We start from the raw sequence: 18,754 nt of genomic DNA, 5'->3' as shown, positions 1-18,754 counted from the left end.
GGTGCACTAGCTAGCTGGCCTAATACTTGTCTCATTTGTTGTCTTATAAACAGTACATCTATCAAATTTAGTGCCCTATATCGCTATTTTCTAAGCTACTGTAGCTGTCATATTTTGCGGTACCCACTTGATCGTGGTTTCCGTGGGAACGCAGCCAGTGACTTTTGTCATACAGAAGTGAACGTGGTTTAATCTAAATTAAGCTTAGCGTTAGTTCATGCATCTACTCCATATGCCCACTGATTGAATTATCATTCCTATCAGAGACACACCAATCACAGCCATCCTCACATCAAGGTGGTCCTTTTAAATGGGACTCCCTCCTCACTGCTGCTGGCAAAAGCTTCCACCTGCTGCCTTCACCACCCCAGCCTCCACATTCCTAGTTCAGAGTCCTTATACCCAATGGTGTTTCAGCATGGTGCTCCCTGTTTAAGCTTAGCATGCTGCTTGGCTGGTCCAGGGAGCATTATCAAGAGCGTAGCAATCAGCGGCAAGCATAACTGTATTTCCATTTGTTGCAATAAATGGTTAAATCTATGACGAGAGTGTTCCCTAAACTCAGCTCTGAAAGAACAGTGTGCAATATCAGTGCAAATGTACATCTGCAAATTTTCAAATAAAAATGTTGCCCTTATTTTCCTGTCATATATACTGTCATATTCCACGGGACCCACGTGAGAGCAGTTTTCATGGAAACGCAGCCGCAAGGCTTCGTCGCTGACACCGGTCATTAACTCTAACCATTAGATGAGATGGAATCAGATATTTTCACTCAGTGCTACTAGATTTGCTGTGAAAACAGCTCCAGATCCCCCTGATTATTTAGTTTGGGTGAGTCCCTCCTCTGCTGGAATCAAACAAAGACTGTTTTGACGGTGGCCGCCTGTGTCGTGTCAGTGGGAAGGTTTTTAGTTTCTAGCAAGGAATTTTCGAAAAGCTGTATGAGAGGGGTGGGGAGTGTGCTGGTGTGCTACGAGACATTCCTCGCCCTATAGACTGAACATTAGCATTCATCAGCTGTCCTCAGTTGTTGTGGGGGAAACAAACGGAGCAGGAACCTGATTTTTGGCATAACAGAAAAACAGTCCGTGGTGCTGACAGCTATTTAGAGATGGAAGCTGGATCCTCATTTCATCACTTCAAATCTTCTTCGCAGAGATGCAAGTTTCCAAATATTAATTGTGAGGAATACATACACATTCCTTTGATCCAGACTAGCCATCTAATGATATATTGCTTTGTTCATGACTCTTCTTTGGTTGTCCTATGTTTTAGCGATATACCATCATACCATAGCTTTATAGCAGTCACTGTGGCGCTGTATTACCCTGGAAATCCAGAGTTCTCGCGAGAGCACAATTGCATTTGCTCGGTGAGTCACTCTGGCATCAAGTAATGATGCTCATTAACTATGTCCTTTCAGCCGAGCTGCACCAATCACATCGGTGTATCTGATATATATATAGAGGCGAGCTAAACAGATGATGACAGTTTAATCTACCAGTTAGCTCCGCTGGTAGCTAAGCGTATGGGGCTCTGGATACCCCGTGTATTGTTGTGATTGGTCATAGTGTTATCCAATGGCGTGCAGTGAGATTTTCAAATGCATGCTTGGTGCCACCCCTCGAGTTGGGCCATTTTCATTACTCAATGCCAGACTTTTAATCTTTCGGATTTGGGTCTGGATTTCCAGGCTAGCGCTGTATAGCAAAAGTTCTGTAGTTTCGCCTTACGGGTGCTGGGCTATATGTACTGCACATAACACAGAATCAGAATTATTTCTAGTATTTTCTTCCTGGTAAAATGTGTCTGGTACAGAACAACAGATCCATATTACATGAATACACTTAATAATATGAATAAATAATATAAATGAATAAATGAAAGAACAGTATAGTTCTGCTTTATGGCAGCTACACACCGGGCCGATAATCGGCCGTCTGACAGTCTGGTGAGGTCGGTGACTCGAGTCTGTTCGGTGCGTTCCGTGCCGTCGTCCTTTGGAGGAGCCGTCAGCCTTCATTTTGGCCGACCTGACGTGTTCAGTCGGAGACAGGGCAGTCTGGACTCACCCGGAAATGAGGAGCAGAATGAGCGTGACTAAGCCTCTCAAAATCTGACAAAAATCTTTTAAACTGACCTTTGTTGATCTGAAATGAAGACAGATTCATCAACTGCACGGCCTATTTCTCTCTTAAAATGTTTTCAGAAACACGTTTCGGTGAACTATTTTAGTAAAATATGAGATCGTATTCTGAACAAGCCGCCATGATAGTCTGTCTTTGAATTTTCGGAGAAACCAGACCCACGTGGCGCGTTCATCCAATCAGCTGCCGGTTTTTATTTTTGGGCGACAATACAGATTAGCTCCGCCTTGGAGACGTATTACGTCTCGTCTCTTTGGTGTGTTCCGAGGCACTTTTGGACCAACTCAGGGAGACTGATCAGTCCAACTGCCTTTTCTGCCAACTGTCGGCCGTCTGGTTGGTGTGTAACGGCCTTAACATTGATGCTCACATTTACTGAATAGGCTAAACAACAATGGGACATACGGAAACACACACTGCACCTACAGGAAACTGAAGGCAGATTCCTCTCCCAGACCAGCAGTCAAAGAAGTAAAGAACACAACAGTCACGACAACAGCAGCATAAGGATTGTATTTATTTCAGATAAAATGTAAGAGATATCCCACCAACCCCATGCTTTTTGAAAGCTAAAAGCTGTCCCATCCAGTTTTTTCCCAGATCTCACAAATTAGTTTCTCTTCACCTCAGGTGCTCTTAGTGAGATGGCCTCCATAATCCCATCATACACCTCTCCCAAGGAACAGAGATAACACTAATAATAGCTGCCCTCCATTTGTCCAGAAATACTGTGTTCGCTCAATTAGCCCACAAGAGAAGTTCATTTGGTTTTTCTGATGGAATTTAATGACTGATTTGATGATTTAAACCTCATAAAAGTGTTTACAAGTCTTTTCACAGTGCATACATCTCATAATAGATGCAAAACTGCATGTGCAATTGATGGAAAGTCTGAAAAGTCGGGTTGTTAAATGGGGGGTTTCACAAGCAAAATGATTATTCAGATGACATGTTTAAGTTGCTAACAATTCCAAAAGTTTATATTTGATCAATACAAAAGCAGAAATACAGATGGATGGTACATGTATTGATAACTGACTTCCTTCTAGGCGTTGGGAAGGCGGGGACCCTGGTGTGTCCAATCAGAAGACTCCAACCACGATCCTGCTGACTCCAGACAGGAAGTTCCACAGTTTTGGCTACGCGGCACGGGACTTCTACCATGACCTGGACCCCAGCGAGTCCAAACACTGGCTCTATCTGGAAAAATTCAAAATGAAGCTCCACACCACCGCAGTAAGGATACAAACATACACACCCAGTGAATAAATGAAAAGCGGTTCTCCAGGTTTCTCTTCTTGCAAGCATGCCAAGCAGCAGGAGAAGCACACTCCATCTTCATCACTCAGTGTCACACCGTGTCCGGTGTTATGTATTGTGATGCTGTTTGGGGGGCCTCAGCTGATACGCAGCACACTGCTGCTGACTTTTTTTCTTGCTACGTGGGAAGCATTTCTGCCAGTGGCTGTTGGCTCACGGTCCTTTACTGCCCATAATTCTCTGCAGGAAATGATCTAGATGATGCTGTTACTCTCAGCAGTATGCCTCTGTGTGATAGATACTTTATTTATCCCTGGGGGAAATCCCAAGTCACAGCAGCAATACACGAACGAACCACACTGTGCAAACAATCGTACAAAAACCAATACTAGCATAAGTAAATGTAACATACTTTTATGTATGTACATGTATGTGCATACAAGTGTGCAAATTGCCAGAAGGTGTGCAAAATGAATGTAATTATATAAGTTATAAGTTAAAAAAGATGTTTTGCACTTTGCCAGAAGTTACAGTCCACAATCAGCTCCTTGGTCTTGCTTAAGTTCAGCTGCAGGTTTTTTAGTCCGCACCAACCAACAGTCATCCACCTGGCCTCTGCATTCCTCTTCTGTTGTCCACTGATACGCCCCAGAATGGCAGAGTCATCTGAGAACTTCTGCAGGCAGGATGACTCGGTGTTGTGTCTGAAGTCAGAGGTGTAAAGAGTAAACACGGAAGAAGAGGAAAGGTCACTGGGTCACCAAAACCATCAGGAATAACACTCTGGTGCAATGTCACATATCAGCAGTAGAACACAGAAGATACGTAGCTGTAAAGTCATTGCAGACCTCATATCCCCTCTTCATATGATAAATGAGTTTACATACTCTTATTCTGTAGTGTTTCGATTTTATGTCCTTCAAGTCTAACTTTAACATCTTCTACCCGCAATCAGAATCTGTCCATCGACACAGACCTCCACGCAGCCAATGGGAAGCGAGTGAAAGCTCTGGATATCTTTGCATATGCATTGGCCTTCTTTAAGGAGCAAGCACTGAAGGTAACATACCTCTGTCAGCACTCATGGATCTTCTGTTGTATTACATACAAAATGCATTTTTTATTTTGATAATTTTATATCCACATTCTATAGAATTTGTGCTCAATCCCAGCATGAACCCTGAAGCCAATGTTCAGTTTATTCCATTTACTTTTTTTTAAATGCTAGTATTCATACCTAGCTAATCTGGCATATTGTGGCATAATGACTATCTCAGGGAACATGTGATGCATACAAAGGGGGTGAGTAGTAAAGGAAACACATAAGGAGAAATCCTGACATCCTGTCATTCTTGTTTATGAATTGCACCCCAATGGTCTGAGCCCACAGTGTGACACTAACGCTGCCATGACTTTTCTAACCTGTTGGTTGTGATTCACGTTTCTTCCGGCAGGAGCTGAGTGATCAGACAGGCGGAGAATTTGACAACAATGATGTGAGATGGGTGATCACTGTTCCTGCCATCTGGAAAATGCCTGCAAAACAGTTCATGAGGGAAGCTGCCTATAAGGTTGGCAAAGAAGCTTCATTCACATTAGTACACCTGTCATTTGTTTCCAGCTCGCATCTCTAGTCTGAACACAACCGTTTGCTAATGACTGATTTCATATCTTGAAGGAAATTTCAACCATGGCTGAAGACAGGGTCTAACATGATGGGTAGCTTAAATTATGTCTGTGTGAGAACTTCTCACTGTAGAGAGAGAGAGGTGGATGCTCAGGGTTGCTGCAGTGCCACACATTAATCAATCCTCGCTCTCATTCAGTATGTGACACAAAAATATATATGAATACGCATTTTAAAAGCATGGAAACAGTATTGCACGGGTTGTATTATTGCACATCTAGTTCATGACACCAAGGTGGGGAAATGTTTGATTTTTGTTCAGTTCAGTGGCTCTTGGTTAATATCTGTCCTTCAGTCTGGAGGGGCGAGCTTTGAGTGCTCTGTAGCGCCTCGCAGAGGGTAACAGACAGAACAGGTGATGACAGGGGTGGGTCTCATCTGCCAGGATGTTGTTAGCTCTGTGAAGACAACGGGTCCTGAAGGTGTCCTCCAGAGAGGGCAGGGTGATTCCAGTGATTTCCCCCCGTTTTTATGACTCTCTGGAGACTTTTTTTGTCGGCCTCTATACAATTTGCATACCAGGCAGTCAGACAGTATGTTACACATTTGAAACAATGTGAATGGAGGCTTTCTCTGATAGTACAAGTGTAATTAGAATATTTAAATGTATCCTAAATCTGTGCAGAGGCTTCAGAAGAGGGGTGATGTGATCACTCAAATGATCTCTGGGTATGTACTACAGTTATGATCCTTAGATGCAGGAAGGTTAGATTAGTGTCCATGGTAACAGCCAGCTTTATTGCCTACGCTATTATGTGCTGAGATAGTGTAATAAATTGTAGGTGGTGGCTCTCTTCACTCTTTTAGACCAATTACTAGGATCTCTGTTTTGTTGATTTGAGAACATTTTGGGTCAGCAGCTGAACAGAGTTGTCTTCCATCTGCACATCAATGAAAACTAATACTGTGATATGATGACCCAGTGGACCCAGGACAGAACCTTGTGGCACTCCAATATGATGTGTTCAATCTTCAGTATAAGCTGCTAACAGAGGGTTTAAAATGAATAAATGGCTCTAAATATCAATTAGCAGGGAGACAGGTAGTGAGATATACAGTAGTTATTATTTTTGTGTTAAGGAATCAGAGGACTCATATACAGTAGGGAGATTTCAAATCCTGTGATAGTAGCCCTGCAATATCATATCAACATCAGGAGATAGAAATGTAGGCTATCAAAGGATTTTTACTGGTGGTTTAAAAATCTGATCAATTAGAGGTTAGGTTCTGTTAGTTGTGAAATGATATCGCCTCAGAAGCTTTCTGCTTCTCTACTGATTCAGCTTAAGCCTGGTTCACACGGGACGATTTTAAAATTGTCGGCCGATTTTCCAATCCTGAGAGACCCCACACACGGCAATAAAAACAGTCCAACAGTTTTGGTCGTACAGTGTGTGGTGCGCAGCACACGGCAAAATCAACACATCACACACGAACCGACCAATTTGACTCCCGAGCATTCCCAGGTCAGACGGGAAATCTCGCAAAATCCCTCGAGATCAAACGTGACTTCAGAGTAAACAATCATGGCGGACGAAGAGGATGCAGTGGCGATAGTTTGTAGTTTGTTTTTAACCGAAAAAAAAACGTTATCAAAAGAAAAGGCGATGGTCAAAGAAGTGGAGACAACGCGATCATGGACTATACTCGCTCTACTTATCTCCGACGTCCACCGGACTTTCTGGTGCGCCGTGCCGCCGGCTGTTTTGATTTTGTTTCCCGGTGCTTTCCTCGCCGCCTCGTCACCTCGCTTTCTGATTGGCTACACGCCACAGTCCACAGGCTGCATGCTCGTTTGTCCCCGGGGGGGCACCACACACGAGGAGAAATCGGGCTAAAACAATCCAACATGTTGGATATCCCCGATTTGAGATGGGAGCGGTCCCGACGTCCTTCCGAGCAGACGAGAGCAGTCTTAACACACCACAAACGGCAGGAATATCTGATCAGATTATTTTACCATAATCGGAGCATCCTTAAGATTGTCAGAAGGGGGGAATCGGGGCTAAAATCGGCCTAATTATCCTGCCGTGTGAACCAGGCTTTAGTCGGATCACTTTGCCCTTGTCTGATTGGTCACTTTGCATTTATCCTTGCACTCTTGTTGATGGAGGTTCCTTACAAGCAGATAATTATAAAAGTGTGAGTGAGTGCGTGCGTGCGTGCGTGCGTGTGTGTGTGTGCGTGTGCGTGCGTGTGTGTGCAAGTCTCTTCAAACCATTAGTGTATGTGGTCATCTGGGCGTGGCTGTCTGCAGTGAAGAAAGAGGCAAGAAGCTGGAGGGGGAGAGAGGAGAGACAGCTGTGATGGGTGTTTGTGTGCGTGTGTGTGTGCGTGTGCGTGTGTGTGTGTTAGGCTGTTCCGACCTGGTTTGAAAATTGGATCTGAGTGATCGGATCACAAGTGAACATCTCTAGGTACCCGTGTTCCCACCTGGCAGTAGAATGTGTCACCACATGCGTCCTGAGTGACCACCTGTGATCGGATCTCACTTCCCCGCTCTATATGCACATTAACAAGTACATAATTTCAGTTTGCATATAGGCTGGTTGTTAATGTTTATAATGTCAATTGTTACTTTCACATAAATCAAGTGAAAAATGAAAAAGCGCTGCCCACAGTCTGACTGCGTGTAGCCTATATAAAAGGGTGCCGACATGAGGAGATCTACTGACGGGCGGCAGGACCTGTGCAGGAGAGAAAGACGTTTTTAAAAGTTTCAGTGTGTTCAGCTCTCAGTACATTTGTACCTTCTTATTGAATCTCTGTGGTTTGAAGTTCAGTTATTATAACTGCTTTATTTTACGTTTCATGTTCGCTTATAGGAGTCGTGCTAAGTTACCTCTGATGAAGACCCAACATTTCTGGATTTTGGGGCTTCATAATAAAAGCATTTAAATACCAAAATAACGGAGGACGTTTATTATGAAGAAATTATAAGAAATTAAACCGTTTAACAGCCGCTGCGATGACCACACATTTCACTGTCAACTCCAGACAGCGCTGTAGCTCTGGTAATTCAAGACTCAACTTTTTATGGTTGTGCGGAGGCTCCACACAGAGCTTTCTCCGTAGCCTACGTCAGTGGCCTGATGTTTATACTTGTGCGTTGGTGTGGGGGGGGAGTGGGTGATAGAGCGAGGGAGAAGTGAGAGAGTGACGGTGATTATCTTCAGAGTGAGTAGCGACTCTAGAGTCACATTGAGAGAAACTAAGTGTCTCCCCTGTTCTTTCTGACCACGATGGGAAATCTGGAGCAGGAGAAGTTAACTCTCCTTGATCTCATGTTGTTTATGGAGAAGGAGAACCAGGAAATGAGTCGGGGGGGAAATGCAACACTACCAAGCCACGGCCGAACGACGTGTAGTTACATTTTTTGAGAGGTGCGTGTCCGGTTATGGCGTAGGGTCCAGTGTAGACGCAGAGGGGTCTGCGGGGGTACACCGTCGATTCGACGCACGACTCTAAAAAGGCCTTTATAGTTAACAGACGGAGACAACATAACGGGAGGAAGTTCTATATTCAGGGGCGATTTATAAAACTATAATTAACATTATTTTCCGATCAACAGCGCTGCAGAGAACTTGAGACAGCCGGGGATATAGGAGCAGGTAGCACGCAGGAACAAAAACACATCACTAACAGTATATGATAATAACATTCAAAACTTACAACTCACTCGTGTTTTTTGTGAAATGAGAAATACTTTGAATGAGTACTAGTTCTGTTTACAATTGAGTAGGTGCTCTTTAATGTGGACACAGTATACATTCCTGTTCTCACTGCTATTAGAATGTGGACACATGCGGCTCAAACCCCCTCCAAATGTGGTTTTTGCGATCTGATCTCAATGCGTCCTGAGAGTGTGTTCACCTTTACCTAGTGCTGTCCACTTCTGATCCGATCACTCAGACCTGATCTTACTACTGTTGCGTGCTTCAGAGAACGTAGGACCCAAGTGCAGAGACAGCAGGAAGAATAGGGCTTGAAGATTTAATTAATGAAAATACAAACAAAAGGTGTCCATAATACAGCAGGCAAAATAAATCCAAAACGAAGTAGAAGTCCAAACAGGAATCCATGAAACAGGAGTACCGAGGAAACAGAAATAATGACCTGACAACAGACAAGGGAAACACAGAGACTAAATACAAGAGGCAACGAGCAAACAAGGGACAGGTGATACAACAGGTGAAACACATCAGGGCGGGGCAGAACAATCAGTGTGTGTGTGTTTTATGTCAGCTATTGTTCGTCAAGACAAAGCATGTAACTCGTCCTAAAACCACACATTTGAGCATTTCTGTAAAGATATGACATGTTGATCAATAACAAGCTGAACACACACACATTTGACATATCATGGCCTCATAGGTTGATGTGGCTACTGTGTTAGCAAACAATAACCTATTTAAACATCCAGTAGCTTCAAAGCAACAGTAGCATTCATTTGCAGGAGTTTTTGTGGACACCTGGCAAATGTCTAAAATTCACTCTCCCTTCAGCTCTGTTTTGGCCCCCACCAATGTAGCTGCTCCACGATGTTCACCAGCTGTTTAGTAGACAGTGTACCGCCTACTGCCTACCCAACTGAAGGTGATAATTCTGTGGGATCATCACTGTTCAAATTCAGGTTTCCCCCAGTGTATTGCAAGCCTAGTGGCCCCTGGGATTTATTTTTATGTACAGTATATTTGAGGTGTTTTTTAAACTACAGTTACAGTGGGGCGGCTTCACAACTTTTCTGGGGGAAACCCTGACATTATACATTTGTTTATGATCCACTGACAATGGAAAAATATTGATTATAACATAAGAATGATGTCAATCCTCTCATCTAACTCTTGGAAAGAAAGCAAATAAGTGCATTTCCCAAAATGTTAAACTAGAAATTATTTAAAAAGTACTAAATCTTAAACTTTTAAAGGTAAAACTCGTATTGTAATAACTTTTTAATTTTGCTTTTTGAATCTCAAACCACATTAACCCATTCTGATTTTGAGCACTAGTTTCAGACTGATTCAGATTCCTGTTCCCCGGCTGTCTTCCCTAATGATATCATCCTTTTGTCCTGATCACATGCCTGGTGTGTAAGCTAAAAGAAGAAGGAAGGAAGGATGGAAGGAGGGGCATGTAGACGAGGGTAGAAACAGAGAAAAAGGAGGAGAGCTTTTAGCTGTTCTGCGGTGGGGCTGGAGGCAGGGATGAAGGGATGCGCTGACAGAGAGACGATGTGAGTAAAACACAGAGGTAGACAGAGAGTGAGCAGAGGGAAAACTGGGCGTCTGCAGTGACTCAGCATCAGGCAATGTGGATCGTTTGATTGGCTGCTCATGGAGGACAGAGGGAGGGAAAAAGTGAGTGAAGGGCAGCCCACTGCAACCACTCCCCTGATCACATCATCCGTTAGCTCTCCTGCAGCCATGACACAACCCACAGCCCTTTCTCTTGCACTTTGTTCTTTTGATACCGCACTAGTCTCGCATAGCCAGACCTTCCTCCACAGCGCTGCGGAGGAAGGTCTGGCTAGTCCACACAGCATTCTGGGATGGAAGAAAAACGTGCTCTGATTTATTTGGCATTTCTTTAAACCAATCACAATTGTCTTGGGCCAGACGGAGCCACGGTGCCTCTGTTAAATAGTCTCAGGAAGGAACTTGTTTTGGTGGAACATGTGTACGTTCAAAAGTAGTTTTAGTCGTGCAACAGAAAACTCAGATTGGACAGATAGTCTAGCTAGCTGTCTGGATTTACCCTGCAGAGATCTGAGGAGCAGTTACCGCAGAAATCCACCAGAGGTTAGAACGCCAACACAAAGACAGAGGAAGAGGACGGACATCTGGCCCAAATGAGGAACCTCCGGCAGCACCTGAACAATCCCGGAAATGAAACGTTGTTGATATAGACTAATCCACCCCTAACACCAGTCACCATTTCTTCTCTGCCTTTTCCCTCTTTCCTAAACAGATAAAGCATTGCAGCTCCTTTGGACTTTAAAAGGAATAAACCATGAAAGAAAAGAGAAACTGAAACAAAGTTGAAAAACAAGGAGCCTGTGGTTCTGAAACAGGCCTCATGTTTCTCTAGCACCTATTAATCAGAACACTGAATTAACAGCTTTATATCATAGCTACTGTTTTGCATTCATCCGTGACCTTTGTGACACATTCTTGATTGCACTTTTTAAACTATACAACTACACTACAAATACAGATACAATCTTACTAGTTACCTTGACATAAATAAACATGTTAATGACATGATTACTGTATATCATTTCCCAAAATAAATTCCTAAACTAAAATGTAATATAATAACAAGAACCTAGATATAATAATAATCAAAGATATAACACTTACTCCAGATTATATAAATGTGAAAGTTGGGTCAATGAGCTGGTCCCACTTTGCCTACATGTCCCAGTATGCATCACACATTAAGGAACATTCAGACCAGGTAACCGATGGTGTAGCACAGATACTATTGAGGTCCTGCAGCAATGTCACCATCCAGAGGGCTATATTCAACATGAACAACACTGTTTCATTGTATGTTTATGAATCATCAATATGTGTATCTGATGCCTATACTGTCCCTGTTCAGGTGGTTCTATGCCTAAAAATAGTAGCATGAATTCCAAAGTGACAGTTGGATATAAAGTTATCGACCTGCACCCCTCACACAAACTGCATCAATAATGAAATGAAGAAATTGAAACAAAATCATAAATTGTCATGATCCTGGGTTTTGCACTATTTGCACTTTTGGGGCGACAAGCACTGTCAATAGAATGTAAACTGCGTCAGACCGGAGGAACTTTTTCACACACTAGTGTGTGTTGTGGTTGCAGTAGAAACAGGCACAAAAAGTCCAAAACGAGCCTATATAACTTCAGCCATAGCTGCTACAGTAGGCATTTTAAACATGTCACCATTATGACTCATACCCGAGAAAGAAGTTGCAAACAGCAAAAGTTTATCTTGGAAGTTAAAAGTGTTTTTCCTGTCTGTATTCTTCCCTTGTGCAGTCTGGTCTGGTGTCCCGTGAAAACCCAGAGCAGCTGATCATCGCCTTAGAACCAGAGGCAGCATCAATCTATTGCCGCAAGCTCCGCCTCCACCAGATGGTGGACCTGGGCACCCATAGCACCCAGAACGGCAACAGCCCCACTGACAACGTGGGGGGCGGAATGACCCAAGGTACATCCCATCAACACTGACACCATGTGGTGCTGAATGTTCTCTACCATGATGCTTTCATACAGTTTCTCTCTTTGGCAGCATTAGTACTGACATAGTAACATACCGTTTTCTCTCCTGTTGAATGTTGTTTCTTCCATAGTTTCTCCCGGTCATGGTAAACATGCTTTCTTTTTCAAATTTAGACAGGGAATGCATGACTTTTTATTTTGGTCCAACCATCACATTTCAACTTGCTTTTGCTTCTTTTCCAAGATTCCATCCTATATAAAAGCTTACACTTATCCTTAACCCCTTTAATGGGAGCTTCATTCATGAATTATTCCCATTTCTGACTTTATTATAGGCCCAAATGTCCTCCCAGGTCCCCCTTGATGTTTGAAACTGTGTTGAGTTTCAGTCATCACTAGAAAGCTGGGAGAAACCTATGAATGCAATGCCTACCAATTGACCTAAAATACAGTACCACTATAGTAGTGTAAAAAACTGGATAACATTAAACATCATAATTTGCTTTAGTTTGATAAAAGATGAGTGGTTACACTTTAAATGAACTATGTCCGCAAATTTCTAAAACTGACCCACATTGAAACTTCATGATGCAATAATTAAGTATACCAACAAGAGAATGTTAGTACAGTTTATCAATCATAGGTAATGGTTAACACTGGAACTGGAAATGTATTACCTCAACAAGTTCTAGCTTATTAACTGGTTATTAATGAACCATATTACATGAAGGACATTTCTAGATTCCATCCATTAGTCACTTTTTGGTCATTATTCTTGCACTGTACATTAATATCACATAGTTTTGGCAATGTGAAGCAGCAACAGCAAGTACCCTCTCCTTTCTTTTTTTAAAATAATACATTTTTCACTTTTATTGGGTTTTTGTCCATCACCAACACCAAAATGTAAAATCCAAAATAAGGATTTACAGGGTTCCTTTTAGTCCAACTTCTTATCTTCTCTGTAAAGACAGCCACATTATATCATTCACTTGCATGCAAACAAGCTATACCCAGGTCCAATAGGTCTGTTTTTGTTATCCAAAGAGACAGCCATTTAAAAAAATCTTATTCTATTATTAATCTAATATTTCCATTTGTTCATTCTTTCTTTTTTATTCCATCAGATATGAATGTGTATGAAGGTGTTTTCGTTGGAAAAGCACTTCTATGTGAATCTGACGGGCATGTGTGCCTCAATAGATGTATTAAGACGTTCACAACTAACCACTCTAATGACCCCTGTGTTGAGGGAGATACATTCATCTTGTGTGGAGAAACATGTCTGACCAATTAATATTGAAGAAAAGGTTGTATATCTTAGCAGTTTTAGGTTTAAAACCACAAATCCTTTTACTCCTTCAGGGACCGTAACAACTTTAATACTAGATGTTCAGTTGATTTTGATCTTCATATGATAAATAAACACTACAGATTGCAGATCAGTAAAAGAAAAAACACAAGATAAAGCTAAATTTAGTCAGGGGGGGTGCTGACATTGACCACATGCCTGATGTAGAGTAGATCTCTTTACCAAAAAGCAGGGAAAAACAGGAGGCTTTTTATTATCTGATCAGCCAGAGGGTGGAATACAACAAACAGTTGACTGTCTGTTTGGGATTCCAAGTTCATAGGACTTGTGATTTCCAATAGATTGTGGGATTCAGAACGTTCTGCAAGGCTGCAAATTAGTACCAGAAATATGCCCCCTTTTTGTCCAGTCACCATGGAACTAAATCAGGAACTAAAATTCACTTTTGCACATTCCTGTTTTCATTTCCACCACATCTGAAGAGCTGAGCAGATAACCCTAAATAGTCCAATAACGGATCAAAAATGACAGTGCCGTTAGATTAGTCGCATCCTAATATCGAGACAACCAGTGGTTTTACAGCAGCACCGGGGTTTGTCTTAGACCAATCAGTGATGATCGTTACTGCAAACTCCACCTCAATAGTTCCAGGACCACCAGAAAGTTCTACCCCCAGAGCAGGGACCTTTGGGAACCAGGAACTAGAAGTCTGTCTGAATTTGCATACTTCCGTAAGTGCACTTACATGTAGTGCACTGTGCATACTTGTGCAGTGCGTACATTTTGACAGGGTAGTGTTGTCCCAAATTGCGCATGGCCATTATGCACTGACCAGAAATGACTCTTCTTCTTCTTCTTCTTGTGTTTAAGGGTAAATTGCAGCCGGGCGGAGCGTTACCGCCCCCTATTGTCGCCCACTCGGCTTGTTTTCTCACTAACTGGTGACAGTATAGTGGTACATATCGAGAAAAACGTGTGCATATTACATTTGTATAGTTTGTGTAATAACCGCTGCAGCTTCCTCGCCCACCATTTTCACAAGTTTGAAAATGGTGGTCCTGTTAGCTTCCGCTCCGTAACAAAGATGGTGGCCGTTGAGTGTGAGTAGTGTCAAGCGATCCAGACTTAACATTTTGACCGCTTTGAGTGCAGCATCCGGGTACTCATAGTGCACTGCTGGTGGCCACACTTCGTCAATGTGAAGTGTTAGTGTAAGTGTAAGTACAGAAGTGCGCAATTTGAGACACAACATAGGACTCTGGTTGCTCCGATCAAATCATTTTAATTCCTGGTCCCCTGGGCTGAGAGAGCTTTTTTCTTACATTGTATCGCATCCCTCTTATGGCTCCGAGCATGTCAGAGAACAGACATGTAGGTTTGACAAGGCTCTTTATGTTGGACACCTTGTTACATCTCAGACATAGTCATCCTCACATGTCTCTGCTCTTTGTCCTTTGATTGATTTGCTGTTGATGTCATTGCTGTGGTCTGGCTTTGTAACTGTTGTTTTGTTTGCTCTGTTGTCCGTTTGTCTGTTGTCTTTTAAATCAATACTTAAGAATTGTATAGAGCAGAGCTACAGTATAATCTACATACTATTTCTGCTGTAATCACTGATACAAATACTTCACCACAATCACCAGTGTCACATTTCAATACAGAAAACCAAGGGAACCTCAGACCTATTTGCATCTAAATATTGGTGATGTTGACTGGTTGGTCTCTCTGTCCTAGCTGCCCTTTGGCAAGACTTCTCTACAACTACAGGCCAGATTGCCATAAAACACTGTTGCTATAGATACCCATGGCCCCCAGGAGGTTGAATATAATGACTTATACAGTATAATGACTTAGTGACCTCTGACCTTTCTTGTAGGACCAACATCAGGCCACAATTTACTTACAATGTAAAGCCATGTATTTTTAACCAAATTTAATAATTTCTAATTAAATTGAAACTTTATGACGTGATTTAAATCTGACCCTAAGGTTTGGGAAAGGATGTTATTCCTTCAGTCTGAGCTTTAGTATTAGTATTTTTCAACCTGGATGCCATGGATGCCAACCCATGCATTCAAGAAACCAAAACCTGGGAAAATAGGGTCCAGGTTGAAAAAACCTGAAGTAACCCTTTAATAATGTATCAGGATAGTATACCTTTTTTCAGCTCAAGTCTTTAGCTGTTGTCTGGAAAACAAAAGGAACATTCAACTTGGAATCTACTGCTGCAGTTTCCTTTTGACTTTCCCATAATGGGCCTTCCCACTGACGCATCCTCTACCTCATTGTCATTTAATGTCTCCTATTAGACAATAATTTCCTGGCTGATATTTGATATATAATTTTTTATTGTTGTTAATCGTTGTTAAAAGGACTCCCATTAGCTGATGCTACTCTTCCTGGGGTTCACACTAGACACACAATACATACCCATTACATCGCAGACATTCCATTACAAGAATATATGTAAAAATCACATCAATATGCAATACACTTATCCACGCCCACATACATACACATGCATGTGTACACCCTCAAACATACACACACACGTACATTTCCCATAAACAAGAGATCAAACTAACAATCACACTCAGCTAACTATCACATTATAAATAACTCACAATCTAAAACCTGTTAGCACAGAACAAACATTTCTTATAGAAAAACAAAATAGGAATATTTTTTAAACAGTGTAAGAAACATACAAGACTTATACAGTTACAGTTATAAATAAATAGTGATAGATTTGCAATGACATACTTTATTATTAGAATATCACCAAATTCAGATTTCACAGAACATTTTGTAATAAAACTGCTCTATTGTAAATCAGTCTTGGGAGGTAACAATGTTGTTGGAATGTTAGGCTGACGTAATGTTAACACTAGACCTCTCTCATGACCTCTGCAAAGCTAACAAGACTTGTCCTTCATTGTGTGTATTGTTTCCTGTGTGTAGGAGGAAATGTCCCGCTGACATTTCCTCCTGTCAGGTCTTCCTGCTGACCTCAGGGCCCATGGCTTCACTGGGCTACAGCTGCAGTAGCCTGTAGTAGGAGACTGGGGTTCTTAGATATACGTTAAAACACAATGAATGCTTGCACAAATGTTTAGATATTTGTTTTAGAAAATGTTCATTTAATCAAAACCACTGTGGCAGAAACATGTTTGCTTGTTAAACTCCTTTATGTATTTTATCTTCAATGGAGCATGAATGTAGAATCATGAACCTGGGAGGTTGATGTTGGATAAATTCAACTTTGGATCACTTATACAGAATATTTATTTCCTTTTATTTCATGGAGGGGGGTGGGGGTCTTGATGGAGTCACACGTCCCCTTCACTGCATGTTAACACTGTGAGCAACATGATTGGTGTGACAGATAGTCCTAGATGACATGTGTCAAACTCAAGGCCCGCGGGCCAAACCTGGCCCCTGTCAGATTTAGATCTCAATTTAGGTTCACAATAAATTCTGGCCCACCTAGGTTTTGTCAAATTTTCCTTTTTTTTGACGCTTTTGCTTCCTTTGCTGACGTTTTTGGCTCTTTTTCGATTGATTTTCGATGCTTTAGGCAGGTTTTTTTCCAACAGTTTTTGACCCTTTTTTAGACAACTTTGTTGCTTTTCCACCATTTTTGGTGTTTTTTTCAACGTTTTTGTCGCTTTTTTTCCATGATGACTTAGGAACTTTATTGCTGACTTTTTGGGGGGGCTTCATGTGACCCAAATTGTAAGTGAGATAGCTTAATGAGACATGCAATAATACGGTCAACATATTTGACTTTTTCTCTAAAACAAAAGCATTTCAATAAACTAAACATGTCTGGCCCTTGATGTGATTCTCATTTTCCAGTCTGGCCCGTAGTGAAACTGAGTTTGACGCCCCTGTCCTAGAGGCTTCCACTGCATCTCTATACTGGAATATATATGTGTTGAACAGGCAAATGATCTATTTCTCATTTAAATGCAGCTTTTCTTAAAAAATATTTGCATCATAGACAGAATAAATGATTAAACTCTGAATCTGACTTGCTCACAGCGTGGATCCATGTGCATCTCAGCTTGCTGCTTGCCTCACACACACCACTGTACTGTATATGAGCCACACAGCAGAGCTTCACGGCTTCATCCCACTCACCAGAACATTCTCTCTCTGTTAACAAGCAGCAAAGGAGCATGTTCGGCGCAACCGGCAGAGCCGCACCTTTTTGGTGGAAAATGTCATAGGGGAGCTTTGGTCGGAGCTGGAAGAAGGTAGAGTCTCTCTCTTCTTTTACTCATCTGTTATGCTTTCCTGTCCCTCTTCCTCTTGCTCTTTCCTATGCTGCCAATCTGCCACATTAGGTACTAACTCTAGAGATTTTGGTAGAAATAAAGCATGTTGTTTTTTTTGGGGAACTGTCTGGAGACCTGTACATTTTTATCTTTTTTTCATTATATTGTTCAATTTTATTTCATTGTATGATAACCATTTTAGTTGCACCAAAAGTTGTTCCATTTAGCTTAGCTTACATTCATTCATTCAACCTTTATTTAAACTCGAAAGATCATTGAGGGGCGGCCCTCGTTTACAACGACATCGAGTAATTACACAGTAACAAAACAACAACACAGAAAAGAATACACCATCATAAGAAAGATAAAAAGACAATACAACTTTGAAACATTTGGATTGAAAAATTGATAACTAAAATTTGATAAATAAATTAGGACAATACAGATACAAAAGAAAGTACAATTATGTACAGCAGGTACAAGTAGAAGTTTGCAAGTTTAAAACCAGATTTCTAAATTGTCCAAAAGGCACAAGTGAGTTGATTTTAAAAACGTGCTGTAATTTGTTCCAGTACACTCCACGTACAGCCATGTATGTCTGTACTTTACTTCCCACTTCTTCAGTTTAGTTCTAAAGTCCTGGAAGGAAAACTAAGGTTTATTACAACTTGGATTTTATTTTAATAGTACTTGTCATTGGTTCTGTGAGGTAGGATGACATTGTACTCGGAACAGGGCGGTGTCATAGGTTAGACAGGTGAAGAAACACCGGCAGGCCGACGCTCAGAGAGGTTATAAACAAACTCCCAGGTTAGTTGGACTTACTTGGAAGAGAAAACAAAGGTCGATAAGTAA

At 41.7% G+C, this 18,754-nt stretch overlaps 1 protein-coding gene across 4 annotated transcripts in view; it reads left to right on the top strand.

The window, feature by feature from the left end:
* hspa12a (heat shock protein 12A) overlaps window positions 1-18,754 on the top strand; it is a 55,424-nt gene that overhangs the window by 24,729 nt on the left and 11,941 nt on the right. The window contains exons 4-9 of one of the 4 annotated variants that reach the window (XM_031300403.2): window positions 3,200-3,386; window positions 4,366-4,470; window positions 4,865-4,981; window positions 12,125-12,296; window positions 12,439-12,453; window positions 17,792-17,878. In XM_031300403.2, coding sequence (XP_031156263.1) covers window positions 3,200-3,386; window positions 4,366-4,470; window positions 4,865-4,981; window positions 12,125-12,296; window positions 12,439-12,453; window positions 17,792-17,878 — 683 coding nt within the window. Of the gene's footprint in view, window positions 1-3,199; window positions 3,387-4,365; window positions 4,471-4,864; window positions 4,982-12,124; window positions 12,297-12,438; window positions 12,454-17,788; window positions 17,879-18,754 lie in introns of all 4 variants that reach the window. The other 3 variants (XM_036002854.1, XM_036002855.1, XM_031300405.2) reach the window with 3 other exon arrangements.

This window comes from Sander lucioperca, chromosome 7 (genome assembly GCF_008315115.2).
Source record: "Sander lucioperca isolate FBNREF2018 chromosome 7, SLUC_FBN_1.2, whole genome shotgun sequence".
NCBI lineage: Eukaryota > Metazoa > Chordata > Actinopteri > Perciformes > Percidae > Sander > Sander lucioperca.
Note: the sequence above shows the minus strand (reverse complement) of the source record. Positions and strands in the feature narration are given on the sequence as shown.